The sequence below is a fragment of the Pan troglodytes genome, chromosome 14 (genome assembly GCF_028858775.2).
Source record: "Pan troglodytes isolate AG18354 chromosome 14, NHGRI_mPanTro3-v2.0_pri, whole genome shotgun sequence".
Taxonomy (NCBI): domain Eukaryota; kingdom Metazoa; phylum Chordata; class Mammalia; order Primates; family Hominidae; genus Pan; species Pan troglodytes.
In genome coordinates, this window is record NC_072412.2 from 119,426,445 (window position 1) to 119,444,917 (window position 18,473).

General features: G+C 60.4%; 1 protein-coding gene across 1 annotated transcript in view; it reads right to left on the bottom strand.

Annotated features, from left to right (window-relative positions):
- GAS6 (growth arrest specific 6) overlaps positions 1-18,473 on the bottom strand; it is a 47,291-nt gene that overhangs the window by 9,739 nt on the left and 19,079 nt on the right. The window contains exons 5-10 of the mRNA XM_024353505.3: positions 12,590-12,712; positions 11,013-11,135; positions 8,458-8,580; positions 7,474-7,595; positions 4,322-4,440; positions 3,987-4,176 (exon numbers count right to left, since the gene is read on the bottom strand). Of these exons, the coding sequence (XP_024209273.2) occupies positions 3,987-4,176; positions 4,322-4,440; positions 7,474-7,595; positions 8,458-8,580; positions 11,013-11,135; positions 12,590-12,712 (800 nt within the window). The remainder of the gene's footprint in view (positions 1-3,986; positions 4,177-4,321; positions 4,441-7,473; positions 7,596-8,457; positions 8,581-11,012; positions 11,136-12,589; positions 12,713-18,473) is intronic.

Genomic DNA, 18,473 nt, shown 5'->3' on the forward strand with positions numbered 1-18,473 from the left:
TCAGGGAGACCACCTGATCCACACCCGAGCCAAGAGGGTCCCAACCTCAGAGAGACCACCTGATCCTCACCTGAGCCAAGAGGGACCTGATCTCAAGGAGACCATCTGATCCTCACCTGGGCCAAGAGGGACCTGACCTCAGGGAGTTCACCTGATCCTCACCTGGGCCAAGAGGGACCTGACCTCAGGGAGTCCACCTGATCCTCACCTGGGCCAAGAGGGTCCCAACCTCAGGGAGACCACCTGATCCAAGAGGGTCCCAATCTCAGGGAGACCACCTGATCCTCACCTGAGCCAAGAAGGTCCCAATCTCAGGGAGGCCACCTGATCCTCACCTGGGCCAAGAGGGTCCCGACCTCAAGGAGACCACCTGATCCTCACCTGGGCCAAGAGGGTCCCAATCTCAGGGAGGCCACCTGATCCTCACCTGGGCCAAGAGGGTCCCAATCTCAGGGAGACCACCTGATCCTCACCTGAGCCAAGAGGGTCCCGACCTCAAGGAGACCACCTGATCCTCACCTGGGCCAAGAGGGTCTCGACCTCGGGGAGGCCACCTGATCCTCACCTGGGCCAAGAGGTTCCCGACCTCAAGGAGACCACCTGATCCTCACCTGGGCCAAGAGGGTCCCAATCTCAGGGAGACCACCTGATCCTCACCTGGCCAAGAGAGACCTGACCTCAGGGAGACCACCTGATCCTCACCTGGGCCAAGAGGGTCCCAACCTCAGGGAGACCACCTGATCCAAGAGGGTCCCAATCTCAGGGAGACCACCTGATCCTCACCTGAGCCAAGAGGGTCCCAATCTCAGGGAGGCCACCTGATCCTCACCTGGGCCAAGAGGGTCCCAATCTCAGGGAGGCCACCTGATCCTCACCTGGGCCAAGAGGGTCCCAATCTCAGGGAGACCACCTGATCCTCACCAGAGCCAAGAGGGTCCCGACCTCAAGGAGACCACCTGATCCTCACCTGGGCCAAGAGGGTCCCGACCTCAAGGAGACCACCTGATCCTCACCTGGGCCAAGAGGGTCCCAATCTCAGGGAGACCACCTGATCCTCACCTGGGCCAAGAGGGTCCCAACCTCAGGGAGACCACCTGATCCACACCTGAGCCAGGAAGGTCCCAATCTCAGGGACACCACCTGATCCTCACCTGGGCCAAGAGGGTCCCAACCTCAGGGAGACCACCTGATCGACACCTGAGCCAAGAAGGTCCCAATCTCAGGGACACCACCTGATCCTCACCTGGGCCAAGAGGGTCTCAACCTCAGGGAGACCACCTGATCCTCACCTGGGCCAAGAGGGACCTGACCTCAAGGAGACCACCTGATCCTCACCTGGGCCAAGAGGGTCCCATCTCAGGGAGACCACCTGATCCTCACCTGGGCCAAGAGGGTCCCAATCTCAGGGAGGCCACCTGATCCTCACCTGGGCCAAGAGGGTCCCAATCTCAGGGAGACCACCTGATCCACACCTGAGCCAAGAGGGTCCCGATCTCAGGGAGACCACCTGATCCTCACCTGGGCCAAGAGGGTCCCGACCTCAAGGAGGCCACCTGATCCTCACCTGGGCCAAGAGGGTCCCAATCTCAGGGAGACCACCTGATCCTCACCTGGGCCAAGAGGGTCCCGACCTCAAGGAGGCCACCTGATCCTCCCCTGAGCCAAGAGGGTCCCAATCTCAGGGACACCACCTGATCCTCACCTGGGCCAAGAGGGACCTGACCTCAGGGAGTCCACCTGATCCTCACCTGGGCCAAGAGGGTCCCAACCTCAGGGAGACCACCTGATCCAAGAGGGTCCCAATCTCAGGGAGACCACCTGATCCTCACCTGAGCCAAGAGGGTCCCAATCTCAGGGAGTCCAGCTGATCCTCACCTGGGCCAAGAGGGTCCCAACCTCAGGGAGACCACCTGATCCAAGAGGGTCCCAATCTCAGGGAGGCCACCTGATCCTCACCTGGGCCAAGAGGTTCCCGACCTCAAGGAGGCCACCTGATCCTCACCTGGGCCAAGAGGGTCCCAATCTCAGGGAGGCCACCTGATCCTCACCTGGGCCAAGAGGGTCCCAACCTCGGGGAGACCACCTGATCCTCACCTGGGCCAAGAGGGTCCCAATCTCAGGGAGACCACCTGATCCTCACCTGGGCCCAGAGGGACCTGACCTCAGGGAGACCACCTGATCCTCACCTGGGCCAAGAGGGACCTGACCTCGGGGAGACCACCTGATCCTCACCTGGGCCAAGAGGGTCCCGACCTCAAGGAGGCCACCTGATCCTCACCTGGGCCAAGAGGGCCCCAACCTCAGAGAGTCCATGCTCATCATCTGGGCCAGGAGGGCCCTCGATGCATCAATGTGGTCACCAAAACGTTTCCTCATAGAAAACCTGTAAAGTCTAACGCTAGATACACTATATTCCTGAGCTTCAGAAGAATATCCTTCTTCCTGTGTGAAAACACCTTTGAGGTATTTGGGTTTGAACTGAGTCACAAAAACATGGTAGAAATTTGGGTCAGCTGGGTTTAGGCGGCAGCTAGAGAGGGTGGAATTGGGGAGGGGTCCTCATGAGGTACCCCTGCTGGGGAAGGGCCTGTCTTGGTGGGGTGCTGCGGCCGCTGTGAGTCACTGGGCGGGACTACACTGCAACACCGCTCCCCCAGGCGACCTCGCCTCAGGCCACCTGCCCCAGGCCCCTCCTCCCCGTGGCTCCATCCCCTGCAACACCACTCCCCCCAGGTGACCTCGCCTTGGGCCACCTGCCCCGGGACCCTCATCCCCATGGCTCCATCCCTGAAACTGCTTCCGCTTCCTTTGCTTTCTGTAGCTTTGCTGAGAACAGCCTCCTGCTCTTGGAGATGCTGCTCCTTTGAGAGGTTGGGAAAAATGGAGCGAGGCACTGCTTTGCAGGATGGAAATACAAGTCTACAATGTTTCATCTGCAGGGACCAGGGTGAATTTTTCCACTTCATCTTCACTTCTGAAGGGCAAGACGTGCTTTCCACCTTTCTTCCCAACGTTTCCTTCTGCAAGCCCAGTATGGTGAGGGAGGCCCAGCACTGTGGGCGGGAGCCTGGTTGCTTACAGGCCCTCTCGCTCCACGGATGGGGATGTGGGGTGGGCGCGTTTTACCGCTGCCCACAGCTGCCCAAGTGCAGGTCTGACCAGGACCCCTCAGGTTGCCCATGGGGCTGGGGTCCAGGTGGTCAGGACGTCTCTGGCAAGGGGCAGCTCCTGTGAGGTCACCTGGACCCTTGGCATGCATGGCCGCACTGACCAGCAGGCCCTGGGAGCCAGGGCTCAGGGACAGCAGCGTCCACGCCATCCTACAGGGAAGGGTGGGCGGGCGGCGCCTGGCCTGGCCACGGCCAGGGAGACACGTACGGCAGGAGCTCTGGGCTGTGGTGCAGGTTCAGTGGCGGCTTCCTCCCCTGGTGGGGCACCCTGCGTGTAGCGTCAAGCAGCCCTGGCTTCTGTTCCCCACTCCGCTCGGGATAAACAGCATGGCCTCCAGACACAGCCCAGGGTCCCCTGGGGCTGAGAACCACGGGTTCTCACCTGAGCCAGGGTGACCAAACTCAGGGTTAGTCACCTGAGCCAGGGTGACCAAACTCAGGGAGACCAAACTCACAGGTGGCACTCAAGGCCCCTTTCTGAGGGAGCCAGGCTGAAACGTGATGAAATAGCAGAGAGGCCTAGAGCACCACAGTGAGCCCCCAGAGCATGAACTAAACAGGGCAGGGGTCCCCATCCCCCAGAGCATGAACTAAATGGGGCAGGGGTCCCCGTCCCCCGGAGCATGAACTAAACGGGGCAGGGGTCCCCGTCTCCCGGAGCATGAACTAAATGGGGCAGGGGTCCCCATCCTGCCCGCACGCATCAGGTGCAGGCCCCAGAGCTCATCTCCTAACGGTTGCATAAGCTAGTGACAGCTGGGTCTGGCTCAGGGAGAACCCCGTGAGGCCTGGAAGGGGCGGCTGCCGCACACTCACTGTCTGCCACATGCCATGGTTGATGACCGGGCCGCTGCTGGTGACACGGCCGACACCGTTGTAGCGCAGCTGCAGCTCCAGCCGGCCGGCTCTCAGGGCCAGCACGATCCAGGTGCTGTCCTGGTGGCCTCCGGCGAAGAGGAGGATGCCCTCGGGGTCAAAGGTCCGGAAGTCAAACTCAGCTACGAGCCTGGGCACCCACAGGAGAAACGAGTCAGCACCGGGCACAGGCAGATGCCCGGCCCCTCCCTGCTGGCCGAACCCTGGCCCGGGCCCTGTGAAGCCAGCGTCTCGGCCATTCTAAGTTGTGTTGCCTCCTGTGGACACCTCCTCACCTGGTGGGCTGCAGCCTCTTGAAGCGCAGTCGGATCACGGGGGTCCCACTGAACATCCGGCCCAGGTACAAGGACTTCACACTCTTGGCCACGCTGAAGGGCACGCACGGCAAGATGTCCTGCCACGGATGGGGGCCACGCCGGTCGGGGATGTGGCCTTCACTCCTGCTCCCCTGAGCCCCACGCCCCGGCCATGCAGCGGGTCCACTGTCCCTCCTGTGCCTCGGGAGTGGCCACCCTGCCTCTAGCTGCTGAGACCCCAGAGGCTGTCACACCTGCCCCACTGGGACTCCCAGGTGAAGGGCGGGCTTGCAGCAGCTGCTTCCCACAGGGCTCCTCGGGGGTCCCCATCATCTCCTTCCCTGCTCATTTCTCTTGACCCTTTATTTTTAAATTATGAAATATTTCAAGCATACAAAAATTACAGAGAATCATTAAAAAGTATACACTATTATGAAATAGATATGGATGCCTTGAAGATGGCTGTCCTGGAAAGTTCCCTGTTCTGGGCTGTGGTTTCTCCACGCTGCCCGAAGGGGGACAGAACCAAAGCCGGTGTGAGCTGACACCCCTGGAAGATGGAGGGGCTGGGGCTGAGCCAGGCCTGCCCTGCCCACCGTGGGCAGCCAGGGTGAGCTGTACATCTCGCAGGGGTCCGACACCCTCTGCATGAGTACATGAGGCAGCGAGGCAAAGAACCTCAAGGCGAGGGCTGGCTGGAAGCCCTGAACGTCGCAGCCCAGACCCAAGAGCCCCACGGCTGCATCCCAGGTCTGTGACTCCGAGAAGCTGTCTTGGTGACTCTTTTCACCTGTGGTTTTGCTTTTTAAATAAATGCTCACTCTCAACCCCCAGGCACAGGCCCAGGGTGAAGAGGAAAGACAAGAGCCACCCTGCCCAGAAACGTCCACATGTGGGTACTGCATTCCTACCGGTGTGACAGGTCAGTGTGACAGGCACCAGTGTGACAGGTCAGTGTGACAGGCACCAGTGTAACAGGCACCAGTGTGACAGGCACCGGTGTGACAGGTCAGTGTGACAGATACTGGTGTGACAGGTCGGTGTGACAGGCACCGGTGTGACAGGTCAGTGTGACAGGCACCGGTGTGATAGGTCAGTGTGACAGGTCGGTGTGACAGGCACCGGTGTGACAGGTCGGTGTGACAGACACCATTGTGACAGGTCGGTGTGACAGGCACCAGTGTGACAGGTCAGTGTGACAGGTCGGTGTAACAGACACCAGTGTGACAGGTTGGTGTGACAGACACCGGTGTGACAGGTTGGTGTGACAGACACCGGTGTGACAGGTCGGTGTGACAGGTCGGTGTAACAGACACCGGTGTGACAGGTCAGTGTGACAGGTCGGTGTGACGGACACCGGTGTGACAGGTCAGTGTGACAGGCACCGGTGTGACAGGTCAGTGTGACAGGTTGGTGTAACAGACACCAGTGTGACAGGTCGGTGTGACAGGTCGGTGTAACAGACACCGGTGTGACAGGTTGGTGTGACAGGTCGGTGTGACAGGCACTGGTGTGACAGGTCGGTGTGACGGACACCGGTGTGACAGGTCGGTGTGACGGACACCGGTGTGACAGGTCGGTGTGACAGGTCGGTGTGACAGACACCAGTGTGACAAGTCAGTGTGACAGGCAGTGGTGTGACAGGCACCGGTGTGACAGGTTGGTGTGACAGGCACCAGTGTGACAAGTCAGTGTGACAGGCAGTGGTGTGACAGGCACCGGTGTGACAGGTTGGTGTGACAGGCACCAGTGTGACAAGTCAGTGTGACAGGCAGTGGTGTGACAGGCACCAGTGTGACAAGTCAGTGTGACAGGCAGTGGTGTGACAGGCACCAGTGTGACAGGTCGGTGTGACAGACACCAGTGTGACAGGTCGGTGTGACAGGCACCGGTGTGACAGGTCGGTGTGACAGGCACTGGTGTGACAGGCCGGTGTGACAGGCACCGGTGTGACAGGTGTCAGTGTGACAGGTTGGTGTGACAGGCACCGGTGTGACAGGTCGGTGTGACAGGCACCCGTGTGACAGGTCGGTGTGACAGGGTGTGACAGGCACCAGTGTGACAGGTCGGTGTGACAGGTCAGTGTGGCAGGCACCAGTGTGACAGGTCGGTGTGACAGACACCGGTGACAAGTCAGTGTGACAGGCAGTGGTGTGACAGGCACTGGTGTGAGAGGTCGGTGTGACAGGTGTCAGTGTGACAGGTCGGTGTGACAGGCACCGGTGTGACAGGCACCGGTGTGACAGGTCGGTGTGACAGGCACCGGTGTGACAGGCCGGTGTGACAGGCACCGGTGTGACAGGTCAGTGTGACAGGTGTCAGTGTGACAGGTTGGTGTGACAGGCACCGGTGTGACAGGTCGGTGTGACAGGCACCCGTGTGACAGGTCGGTGTGACAGGGTGTGACAGGCACCAGTGTGACAGGTCGGTGTGACAGGTCAGTGTGGCAGGCACCAGTGTGACAGGTCGGTGTGACAGACACCGGTGACAAGTCAGTGTGACAGGCAGTGGTGTGACAGGCACTGGTGTGAGAGGTCGGTGTGACAGGTGTCAGTGTGACAGGTCGGTGTGACAGGCACCGGTGTGACAGGTCAGTGTGGCAGGCACCGGTGTGACAGGTCGGTGTGAGACACTGGTGTGACAAGTCAGTGTGACAGGCAGTGGTGTGACAGGTCGGTGTGACAGGCACCAGTGTGACAGGCCCCGGTGTGACAGGTCATGCTGTGATAGGCACTGGTGTGACAAGTCGGTTTGACAGGCACCGGTGTGACAGGTCGGTGTGACAGGCACCGGTGTGACAAGTCAGCTTGACAGGCACCAGTGTGACAGGTCAGTCACGTTGGCTCCCTGGCACGCGGCAGAGTGGGGACCGTGCCCCCGTGAGTGTCACACTGGGGTCCACACCAGGCTGATCCACTGTGAGCTGGGAGTTGCCATAGAGACTCTATAAATACAACCAAACATCTTCCAGGGAACAGAAGCGTTTCTCATCCCAAACCTCCACCTGGCCCTGGAGATCCCAACACCTTAGCAAAGGCCAGGTCTTCACGGAAGTGTTTCTCCCGAAAGCCCCCACCGGCGAGGGCCCCCGGAACCACCGTGAAGGGCCTGCGGGGCCAGGGGCTGCCTACCTCACAGGTGTCCATGTCCTGGGACAGCTTGAGGCCCCCACGCCCGTCACAGTGGCAGGTGTAGCTCCCTGGGGAGTTCACGCAGACCTGCTCACAGCGGCCCTGCAGACACTCGTCCACATCTGCCAGCCAGAGGGAAGCGGCAGTGAGCGGGGGAGGCCTCTATGCTGTCCCGCCGCGGGATCACACCGCGATTGCTGAAACCACACACAAGGTGCACTCAAGGAATTACATGCAGATTCTAACGGGGCGGCTTGGGGGTCGCGTCCCCCCACTGGAAAGCTAGGTTGCACCCTCGGCCTGCTCCTGCCCGGGCTCTTTCTTGAGGGAATAAAAATGTCGCAGGTGTCCCAGGAGGGTGCTCCCAACGAGCCAGACCCACCCCCACTGCCGGGCTGGTGTGGAAGGAAGGTCTGGGAAGCACAGGGTCTGGGCTGTGCAGTGAGGTGTCCCCCGGAGCACAGAGGGGCCGACAGCTGTGGTGGGAAATGGAGATCAGTGCAGGCAGCCTGGGCTTCCCCACCCTCTCTGTCTGCCTACTCAGCCCCACTGTTCCCATCACTGGGGGCACGGCCCCTCTTTGAGGCTCTACGGCCAACAGGGCCCTCCCCATGGCGGCTGGAAAGAGAGAACAGTAGAGGGAGGCTTGCTGCTCCCCGTCCCTTTGGGGAGAGGCCCCGTCTATGCAGGTGGAGAAGGGTACACACGTGTGTACATGTGGTATATATGCATGTGTGCGGTTCGTTCATGTGCACAAGGGGCATGGGTGCCTTGTGTGCTCACGTGTGTGCTCACGTGTGTGTGCTCACATGTGTGCGGGCATGGTGGTAGAACAGGCCATTACCAGGCTGATAGAAACCGGGAGAAAGAGACTTTCTTTCACCAGAAGCACCCGGTTGTTAGCAACCGGCTCAGGCAGTGACTGGCACCCGTGTCTAGACTTGGGCGTCAGAGAAAGCGAGGGTGACCGCGTGGCGTGGGTACCTCGGCAAGCCTTCTCCTGGGAGCTGTACGCAAAGCCCTCGTCACAGAGGCAGGAGTAGGAGCCGGGCAGGTTCTTGCAGCGCGCCTCCCCGCAGGCCTCCAAGTCTGCGCACTCGTCTATGTCTGCAAGCAAAAAAAAACCAGCCAACCGCAGCACAGCGGCATCTCAGATGGGGCTGGGGCAGGCGGCTGCAGGGACTGGCCAGGGCACCACCCGGACGTCGCACCCAGACTCTGTGGGGCCAGCGCGCCCTGGCCCCATTTCCCTGCCCTCCTCCCCTGACCGGGCAGCTCCCGGGGTGTTGGTGCACGCTTCTGATCAAGGCCCGGCTGGGAAGGCTGATTTCAGCCCAGTAGATGGAGAGCTGGGAAGGGCCCTGCTTGGTGGAGGGGTGGGGGGCGGCGGTGCACGCTGTGCTGTTCCATTTAAATGACGGTGCTACAGGACACAGGGCCGTAAAAAGTAACCCCCCGGGGGCATTTGAAACTAAACCCCAACCCCAAAGAGAAGCATTTACTGGTTTCAATCAATTTTCACTACCGAGTTAAACCACAATCCTGACTTGAGCATCTAATGTGGGACAGACGCTGTTTACGGCCAAGCACCCTGGGGTAGGAGGGGCAACCCTGAAATGAAGAGCCCTTTAGTCACCAGAGGAGAGCAAAGACAGGGGCACGGAGAAAGGTGGGGGAGGAGAAGGGGGAGTAGGAGGGGGAGGAGGAAGGGGGGAGGGGAAGGAGGAAGAGGAGGAGGAGGGGAGAAGGGGGAGGGGGAGAAGGGGGAGGGGGAGGGGAGGAGGGGGAGGAGGAGGGGGTAGAGAGAGGATGGAGAGGAGGAGGGGGAGGAGGAGGAGGGGGAGGAGAAGGGGGAAGGGAAGGAGGAGGAGGGAGGGGGAGGAGGAAGGAGGGGGAGGAGGAGGAGAAGCAGGGAGGAAGAGGAGAAGGTGAGGGAGGGGTGGGGGAGGAGGTGAGGGAGGGGGTGGGGAGGGGTGAGGGAGGGGGTGGGGAGGGGTGGGGGAGGAGGAGGAGAGGGGAAATAAGGATGGGGAGGAGGAGGGGGAAAAAGAGGAGGGGGAATGAGGAAGAAGAGGGGAATGAGGAGGAAGAAGAGGGGAATGAGGAGGAGGAGGGGGAGGAAGAAGATGGGGAGGAAGAGGGGGAGTGGGGGGAGGAGGAGAAGAAAGAGGAGGAGGAAGATGGGGAGGAGGGGGAGTGGGGGGGAGGAGGGGGGAGTGGGGAGAGGAGGAGGAAGATGGGGAGGAGGAAGATGGGGAGGAGGAGGGGGGAGGAGGAGGAGAAGAAAGAGGAGGAGGAAGATGGGGAGGAGGGGGAGTGGGGGGAGGAGGAGGGGGAGTGGGGGGAGGAGGAGGGGGAGTGGGGGGAGAAGGAGGGGGAGTGGGGGGGAGGAGGAGGAAGATGGGGAGGAGGAGGAGAGGACAGGAATGCCTCTGTCACTGTGGGCAGTAACTGTGAGCCTAGACTTTGCCGGGAGTGCCCGACTGGTGCAGGGACCCACGGGAGATGCTTTAGACGTCATTTCTCAGGATCGGCCTAGTCCTCACCTCTCTTTAAACCTGGGGTGCTGCTGTCTTCCAGGTCAGGGATAGAGCAGTGATGGGAGGGGCTCTGTCCTCAACGGGGAAATGGGTTTATGTGTTAAGATGGGAATCACGTCATCTGCACACAGGGCTTAACTCCTGGGTGGTCAGGGAAGGGAACCACCAAAGTGGACACAAATAGCAGCTGCCTTTTGAAATCGGGGGATGGGGTGTGGCCCCTCCTGTCTGGTCAGATTCACTCTCCAGATCCTGGGGCTGTTTCTCCCTGAACAACTGTCTGTCCTGTCCACGCAGTTCGGTGTCCTGGACAGTCAGCAGCAGCGCTAAGAACTATACCAGAAACTCTCAGGGACACGCCTGGGCATGTCCAGATACAACGTAGGGAGGGAGGAGGAAGGTGCTCCCCCTGCAAAGTGGCAAAGGGCCAGTGGCAGCAGCAGCACCTGGAACAGCGTCGGGGGCGCGCACATTCACAGTGACTTTCTGGGGTGTCCTGGGGCTCCCCAGCTCTGGCCCTGGGCTGAGGGAACCCCAGACTGAAATATGAAAGGAAGTGGGGAGGGCAGGGCTATATTTAGTGGACAGAGGGAGACCAACAACGGGGTGCTTCTGGGGATGCTGGGGAGAGTGGACGGCAGGGGGACCCTAGCCTGGAGCCCTGACCCACAAGCTCACTACACAAGTGCCTGGAGCACTTCCAGGCTCTGTGAGGCTCTGGGGAATGGACGAGGCCCTACAGCCAGCAGTGTGGCCTCATGGGCTGGGCCGGCCCCCTGAGTCCTGGCCCTCAGATGCCGGGTGAGTCATCCTGGTGCGGTGCCGAGCAGCTCCCTGTGCTGCGGCTGGCCTGGGCTTGTGTAGTCTCTGCAGGATGCCCCATCCCATCCAGAACCACAGGAACCCAGCCAGCAGCAGCCGCCTGCAGAAGAGCAGACATGACCAAAAATAGAAGGTGGGGAGAGGAGAGAGGAGAGAGGCCTCACCCCAGGGCCTTACCTTGGCAGGTCCTGCCATCAGAGGAGAGCTCGAAGCCGCTGTGGCAGGAACAGTGGAAGCTGCCCGGCTTGTTGTGGCAGATCTGGAGGCAGCCCCCGTTCTCCTGGCTGCATTCGTTGACATCTGGGAACAAGCACAGGCCTGAAGGGGAGCCCAAGGGTGCACAGCCTCTGGCTACGGTAGGAAGAGATCCCAGAGGTGCACAGCCCAGCCCTGGAGCAGGGAGGGAGCCCAGAGGTGCACAGCCCAGCCCTGGAGCAGAGAGAGATCCCAAAGGTGCACAGCCCAGCCCTGGAGCAGGGAGGGAGCCCAGGGGTGCACAGCCCAGCCCCGGAGCAGGAGGAAGGGACCCTGGGGGTGCACAGCCCAGCCCCGGAGCAGAGAGAGATCCTAAAGGTGCACAGCCCAGCCCTGGAGCAGGGAGGGAGCCCAGGGGTGCACAGCCCAGCCCCGGAGCAGGAGGAAGGGACCCCGGGGGTGCACAGCCCAGCCCTGGAGCAGGGAGGGAGCCCAGGGGTGCACAGCCCAGCCCTGGAGCAGGAGGAAGGGACCCCGGGGGTGCACAGCCCAGCCCCGGAGCAGAGAGAGATCCTAAAGGTGCACAGCCCAGCCCTGGAGCAGGGAGGGAGCCCAGGGGTGCACAGCCCAGCCCCGGAGCAGGAGGAAGGGACCCCGGGGGTGCACAGCCCAGCCCTGGAGCAGGGAGAGAGCCTGGGAGTGCACAGCCCAGCCCTGGAGCAGAGAGGGACCCCAGGGCTTGGACCTCACACCCCCCTCAGCAGCCCTAGCGTTTCATGGCCCCTGGTCCTGGCCTTGCGTGTGGAGGTAGATGGTGCGAGGGCATGGGGGATCCCCAGCTGCGGTCTCAGCCTGGGGAGCTGCTGGCAGTCACAGCCCACAGGGCTCAGCTCCCTGGATGCCCATGTGCTTGCAGGAGGAGGCTGCAGGCCAGGAGTGACCTCTGGGTGCTGAGGACAGACAAGGCCAGGCCAGAGCTGGCCACTCCTTAGCAAAGCCCTCCCAGGCCACCTGTGGGGTGGGACTTGCCAAAGGGGACAGGCTGGCCTGCTGGACTCTCCACTATGGGTCTCCACCAGGCCCTGAAGCTATTCTTCCTCCAGGGTCTTCACTGACACCACAGGTCTGCACTCAAGGATGGTCAGAGGTGAAATTTCCCCCCCGCCTTTCAATCAGTGGGTGCCACTGACACCACAGGTCTGCACTCAAGGATGGTCAGAGGTGAAATTCCCCCCCCGCCTTTCAATCAGTGGGTGCCACTGACACCACAGGTCTGCACTCAAGGATGGTCAGAAGTGAAATTTCCCCCCCGCCTTTCAATCAGTGGGTGCTGAGGCATCACTTGGTGTTTCCTTTCCTTCCAGCCCTGCTCCCAGAAAGGAGACCGCAGCTCCTCCCAATTCTCCTGGGGCTCCAGGATACCTCAGGGCTGCAGCCTCCTTGGGGCTGTCGGAGAGCAGCCTGAGGATGGCCGTGCCCTGGAGTGGGAGTGAGGAGCGGGGATCAGGACAGGGTCGGAGATGGAGGGAGACCCCGCCTTTGTCTTCAGCCTCACGTACCTTTGTCGCAGAGCCGGCCCCCCCAGCCAGCTTTACACAGGCAGAAGAAGTTGCCCATGAGGTCCTGGCAGGCTTGGGTCCCCTTCCTATCGCAGGGGTTGGGCGTGCACTGGTCAGGCAGGTCTGATTGGGGACACAAAGTGGAAAATCATGTTCAGCTGCCCCCACCCCGTGCCCAACGCAGCTGAGATCGGGGCGGCTGTGGGGTCTCGGGTCCAGCCCGGAGGAGCTCTGAGGGGCGCAGGCTGAGGCAGGCCCCGGGCACCCGAGCCCTCTGTGCTGGCCTAGGGCTGATAGAATAGGCTGGCGGGCCCTGGGGCCGGCTCCAGGAAAACTCAGATCAACTGGGAGGGAGTGCCAGCAGGCCTGGACGCAAGGTGGGAAGGGCTGAGGGCAAAGGAGCAGGAACTGCCTGGTGTGAGGCCTGGGAGCTCAGACCTCCCAGGGAGTAGGCACACAGAACCCCCAGCTGACCTGGGGGCTTCCGGGCAGACTTGGAACATTCTGCCTTCCCTGGCCAGCCCTAGCCCATCTCTGGTGAACTCTCCCCGCTGGGTGTGGCGGGGAGGACCCCAGGCCCAGGCTGCACTGCCAGAGGGGTCCTCCAGGAAGCCCCCCTCTTTCTGCTTAGCTGCCCCCTCTCCACGTGTCTTGATGGCTTTAGGCCAGGTGTGTTCTGCCCTTTCTCAGGGTGGTCACCTGGGCTCAGCTCCTGCAGGGCCAGAGGTCAGGGGAACGGGTGAGGGCCTGAGGGTGGGAACCCATGCCAGTGCAGCTGCTTCCCAAGCAGTCCCCCATCCGAGAAGCTGCTCACAAACACGTTCATACGAGGAGCTGCTCACAAACACGCTTCCAGGACACGGACCCAAACCACGTCCCAGAGGCAGGCAGGGAAGCCCCCGACAGTGCAGTTACGCAAGCCTGAGCCCCGGGAAGTTGGCAGAAAGAACGACAATTACACCCGGAGCTCAAAGAATCCTTTCATGGCTGCTGGCTGAGCAGAAGCAGCTCGGGGCTGGGCATGGCAGTGCTCAGGGGCGCGGTCCACACTCAGCTCAGCCCCACATGAGGACTCAGCCACGCTCAGCTTAGCCACACAGGGCTCCGTGGGGAACCCTGGGTAGGGCCCCCCTGCTGGCTGAGAGAGGGCTCCTGTCCCTTGATTCCACACAAGTTCAATAAGGACCAGTCCCTGGGAAAAGTGCAGGCCGGGCCAGCAGGGCCCTAGGGCACTGGGCCAGCGTCGTCCTAAGGGGTCAGCCCTGGTGGGGGCACGTCGAGTCTTCAGTGCATGGGCTCTCACTGACAGTGTGTCGCTTCCGTTCCTGAGGCTCCCAAGGTGACGTTTCCCACCAGGTCTGTGGAATGTGGCGTTTCCACCAGAGGGTCTGGGCTCGGCTGTCAGTGCAGGAGCCGCTTCCCTCCCCACCTGGCCGGGGTCAGGGGTGCCCGGTGCCAGGGTGAGCGGCGGGCGGGTCTGTGGTTCACAAAGCTGAGTTCCTCCAGCTCATCCAGGGCATACAGTCACTGCCTGTGGCCGGCACAGACACAGCCCCTGTCCTCCTAGGCGGGTCCAGGCACCGAGCTCACCAGAGGCCCTGGCTACGAGTCCCAGGCTTCTTGGGGAAGCTGCCCAACCACACTGGCTTCTTTCTGCGACGCTTCGCCGTATGCCTCACAGCGTTTCCTCCGTATGCCTCACAGTTTGCTCCGTACACCCGAGTTTCCTCCGTATGCCCCAGTTTCCTCCATACGCCTCAATTTCCTCCATACGCCCCACAGGTTCCTCCGTATGACCCACAGTTTCCTCCATACGCCCGTTTCCTCCATACGCCTCAATTTCTTCCATATGCCCCACAGTTTCCTCCGTATGCCCCACAGTTTCCTCCGTATGCCCCAGTTTCCTCCATACGCCCCAGTTTCCTCCATACACCTCAATTTCCTCCATATGCCCCAGTTTCCTCCACACGCCCCAGTTTCCTCCACACGCCCCAGTTTCCTCCATACGCCCCACAGTTTCCCCCATATGCCCAGTTTCCTCCATACGCCCCACAGTTTCCTCCATACGCCCCACAGTTTCCTCCATATGCCCCAGTTTCCTCCATACACCCCACAGTTTCCTCCATATGCCCAGTTTCCTCTATATGCCCCAGTTTCCTCCATACGCCCCAGTTTCCCCCATATGCCCAGTTTCCTCCATACGCCCCACAGTTTCCTCCATATGCCCCAGTTTCCTCCATACACCCCACAGTTTCCTCCATACGCCTCAATTTCCTCCATACCCCCCACAGTTTCCTCCATACGCCTCAGTTTCCTCCGTATGCCCCACAGTTTCCTCCATATGCCTCAATTTCCTCTGTACGCCCCAGTTTCCTCCGTATGCCTCAATTTCCTCCATACGCCTCAATTTCCTCCATACACCTCAATTTCCTCCATACGCCCCACAGTTTCCTCCATACGCCCCACGGTTTCCTCCATACACCTCAGTTTCCTCCATACGCCTCAATTTCCTCTGTACACCCCACAGTTTCCTCCATATGCCCCACAGTTTCCTCCATACACCTCAATTTCCTCCGTATGCCCCACAGTTTCCTTCATATGCCCCAGTTTCCTCCATACGCCCCACAGTTTCCTTCATATGCCCCAGTTTCCTCCATACGCCCCAGTTTCCTCCATACGCCCCACAGTTTCCTCCATATGCCTCAATTTCCTCCATACGTCTCACAGTTTCCTCTATATGCCTCAATTTCCTCTGTACGCCCCAGTTTCCTCCATACGCCCCAGTTTCCTCCATATGCCCCAGTTTCCTCCATACGCCTCAATTTCCTCCATACGCCCCACAGTTTCCTCCATACGCCGCACAGTTTCCTCCACACGCCCCAGTTTCCTCCATACGCCTCAATTTCCTCCATACGCCCCACAGTTTCCTCCATACGCCTCAATTTTCTCCATATGTCTCAGTTTCCTCCATACACCTCAATTTCCTTTGTACGCCCCACACTTTCCTCCATACGCCCCCGTTTCCTCCATACGCCTCAATTTCCTCCGTAAGCCCCAGTTTCCTCCGTACACCTCAATTTCCTCCATACGCCCCACAGTTTCTTCCACACACCCCACAGTTTCCTCCATACGCCTCAATTTCCTCCATATGCCCCAGTTTCCTCCATATGCCCCAAAGTTTCCTCCATACGCCCCACAGTTTCCTCCATACACCTCAATTTCCTCCGTATGCCCCATAGTTTCCTCCGTACGCCTCACAGTTTCCTCCATACGCCCCAGTTTCCTCCATATGCCTCAGTTTCCTCCATACGCTCCAGTTTCCTCCATACACCTCAGTTTCCTCCATATGCCCCAGTTTCCTTCGTACACCTGTTTCCTCTGTACACCTCACAGTTTCCTCCATACGCCCCAGCTTCCTCCATATACCTCAGTTTCCTCCATATGCCTCAGTTTCCTCCGTACGCCCCAGCTTCCTCCATACGCCTCAATTTCCTCTGTATGCTTCAGTTTCCTCCATACGCCTCAGTTTCCTCCGTCTGCCTCACAGTTTCCTCTATAAGCCTCAGTTTCCTCAGTACACCCCACAGTTTCCTCCCTACACCTCCAGTTTGCTTGTTTTGCACAAATGACTGACAACAGAACACTTGTGGGTGTGGACAGAGCTCACGTCTCGAAGTGTTTCTAAGATGCTATTTTCAGCAGGTTGCTATAAACGCTTTCTACTCTGAAGCACACAGGGGCTGGGGCTGGCCTTCGGAGTTATGAGGAAACGAGGACCAGGACCAGGGATTCTGCATCAGCACAGCTGCCAGGAGCCGGCCGGGGCCCCATCCCTGACACTGCTGTCGCCCGGCCGTACCTGGGTGCTGTGTCTGCGGGGCGTCTGGAGACGTCGACGTGGTCATAGCAGGGCCTGGAACGGGGAGGTCTGGCCTGGACTAGAGAAATGAGGGGCGTATCCGCTTCTCCACCCTGGCCTCAGATGAAGAGGCTCTGGGGGCAGGAGGGAGTCAGACACGTGCAGGGCAGGCGGCCTGTGCAGGGCCCAACCCTCCGGCACCAGAACCTGACCTCCTCAGAGGCCCCCACCGTGGAGGGATGTCTGGGGGATGCTGTGCGCTGCCGCTATGATGTTTGGTTAGAGATTAAAGCCATTTCAGAAGTGGACACCTGCCCATGTGATGCAAAGGGCTGGGAACCCGGTCTTGACTTTGCCTGGAATGCCTTTCGGAAAGACCTCTGTCCCTGAGGCTGAGGGACAGTGCCCGCTCCTGCCAGGTGCCCAGCTCTTAAGCGGTCCCCAGTCTCATGCCGCCTGCCCCGGGGCCTCCCCCAACTCATTTGTTTATTTCCCTGTTGGGAATGTATTGATACCTCTAGGATGCAAGGACGGAACCACACCTGAGGGGTGGACAGTCAGCCGGTGCCCAGCAAATATCTGTGGAATTTCCTCCACACAACAGGGAAAGCAATGGAGACAGAAACCTCTGCAGACCCCCGAGGGCACCCACTTCCCTGACCCCGCCCACCTCCCTGATCCCCGCCCACCTCCCTGACCCCCATCCTGCAAGCTGGGCCTAGGGTATCGGTGGCCTGGCTGGTCATGCCCTGGGCGCCAGCGCCTGCGGAGAGTTCAGGAAGTGAAGGGTTTATCTCAGCTTGGCCCATGACTGCGTTGAAGGACAGGAGGGAGCGGCTGTGGCTGTGGCTGGAATCTGAAGCCGGTGTGGGCGGCCAGGGCCTTTCCCTGGGTGGTGACGAGCGAGGACCAGAGCCCTGTCTGCCCGAGGGAAGGGCGAGGGGACACTCCCCATGGCGGGGGTGGGATCCCGGTAGCCGGGGCTCAGTGACCGCTGCCTGGGCCACCGCCTGTGGGGACCTGACCTTCCTGGGGAAACCCATGGGTCAAAGGAGCTGAGAAATCCAAGCACCAAGTGGCCGCTAGGGCAGGACGGACGCGTTCGCAGTGGAGAAGCTGGGTGTGTCCGTGGGAAAGGAAAGAAATGGAAGCAGAGGCTCTTCAGGGGCACCTGGGAACGCAGCCTACACTCTTCCCAGGCCTCCTCCCTCCGTCCACTGTGCCGCCTGGGTCCTGGGACAGCCTGAGGGCCGCAGGCTCCCATGCAAGGCCCGCTGGGGGCCTGCTTGTCTGGGGCTGAATTTGGACTTTATGGGGCTATGGCTTTAATTTCACAATGACCGATAACCAGTGAACTGAAGCCAGGACAGCACCGTGAGCACCAAGTCAGAAATTTTCACGAGGGAACCGATGAACAGGAACAGAGTGTGAGGCTGCCCCAGCCGCGTCCTCCGGGAGGCGCCTTCCCAAGGGAGTGCAAGGCTGCCTGCTGTGGCCAGGCCACCAAAGCACCTTCTTCACTGCCAGGCATCTTTTGAGGCACGCGAACATCAGAGGCCCCAGCCATGTGCTCTGGAGGAGAAGCTGAGAGCCCCAGGCCACAGGCAGGGCAGCCTCTGAGGGCCGGCTCAGGGAGAGTGGCCGGAGCTTCTGGCCTGGGGCAGGTGGACCCGTTAGAAACTGCATGTGTTGCCTCTGGCACCAGCCACAGCAAGAGATTCTCTTCCTATCACACAGGGAACAAACTCAAGGATCTTGACCTTGCCCTCCTCTCCCCAGCTGGCCGCACTTGGGGACGCTGATGCCACAAAGGAAATAATAAACCAAAACAAGATAACTCTATTGGGTGGCGGGAACAGAAAGGAACATGTAGCAATCACTCCTCTTCATCCACGCAAGGAAGCGAGGCGATGCCTTGAAAAGGACGGCCTTCTTTGCTGCAAATAGCCAGAAGTGAACTGAGCAAAGCAAGCACGGGACGCACAGGAAGAAAAGTGCTCCAAGGGACGGACAGGACGGTGCCGG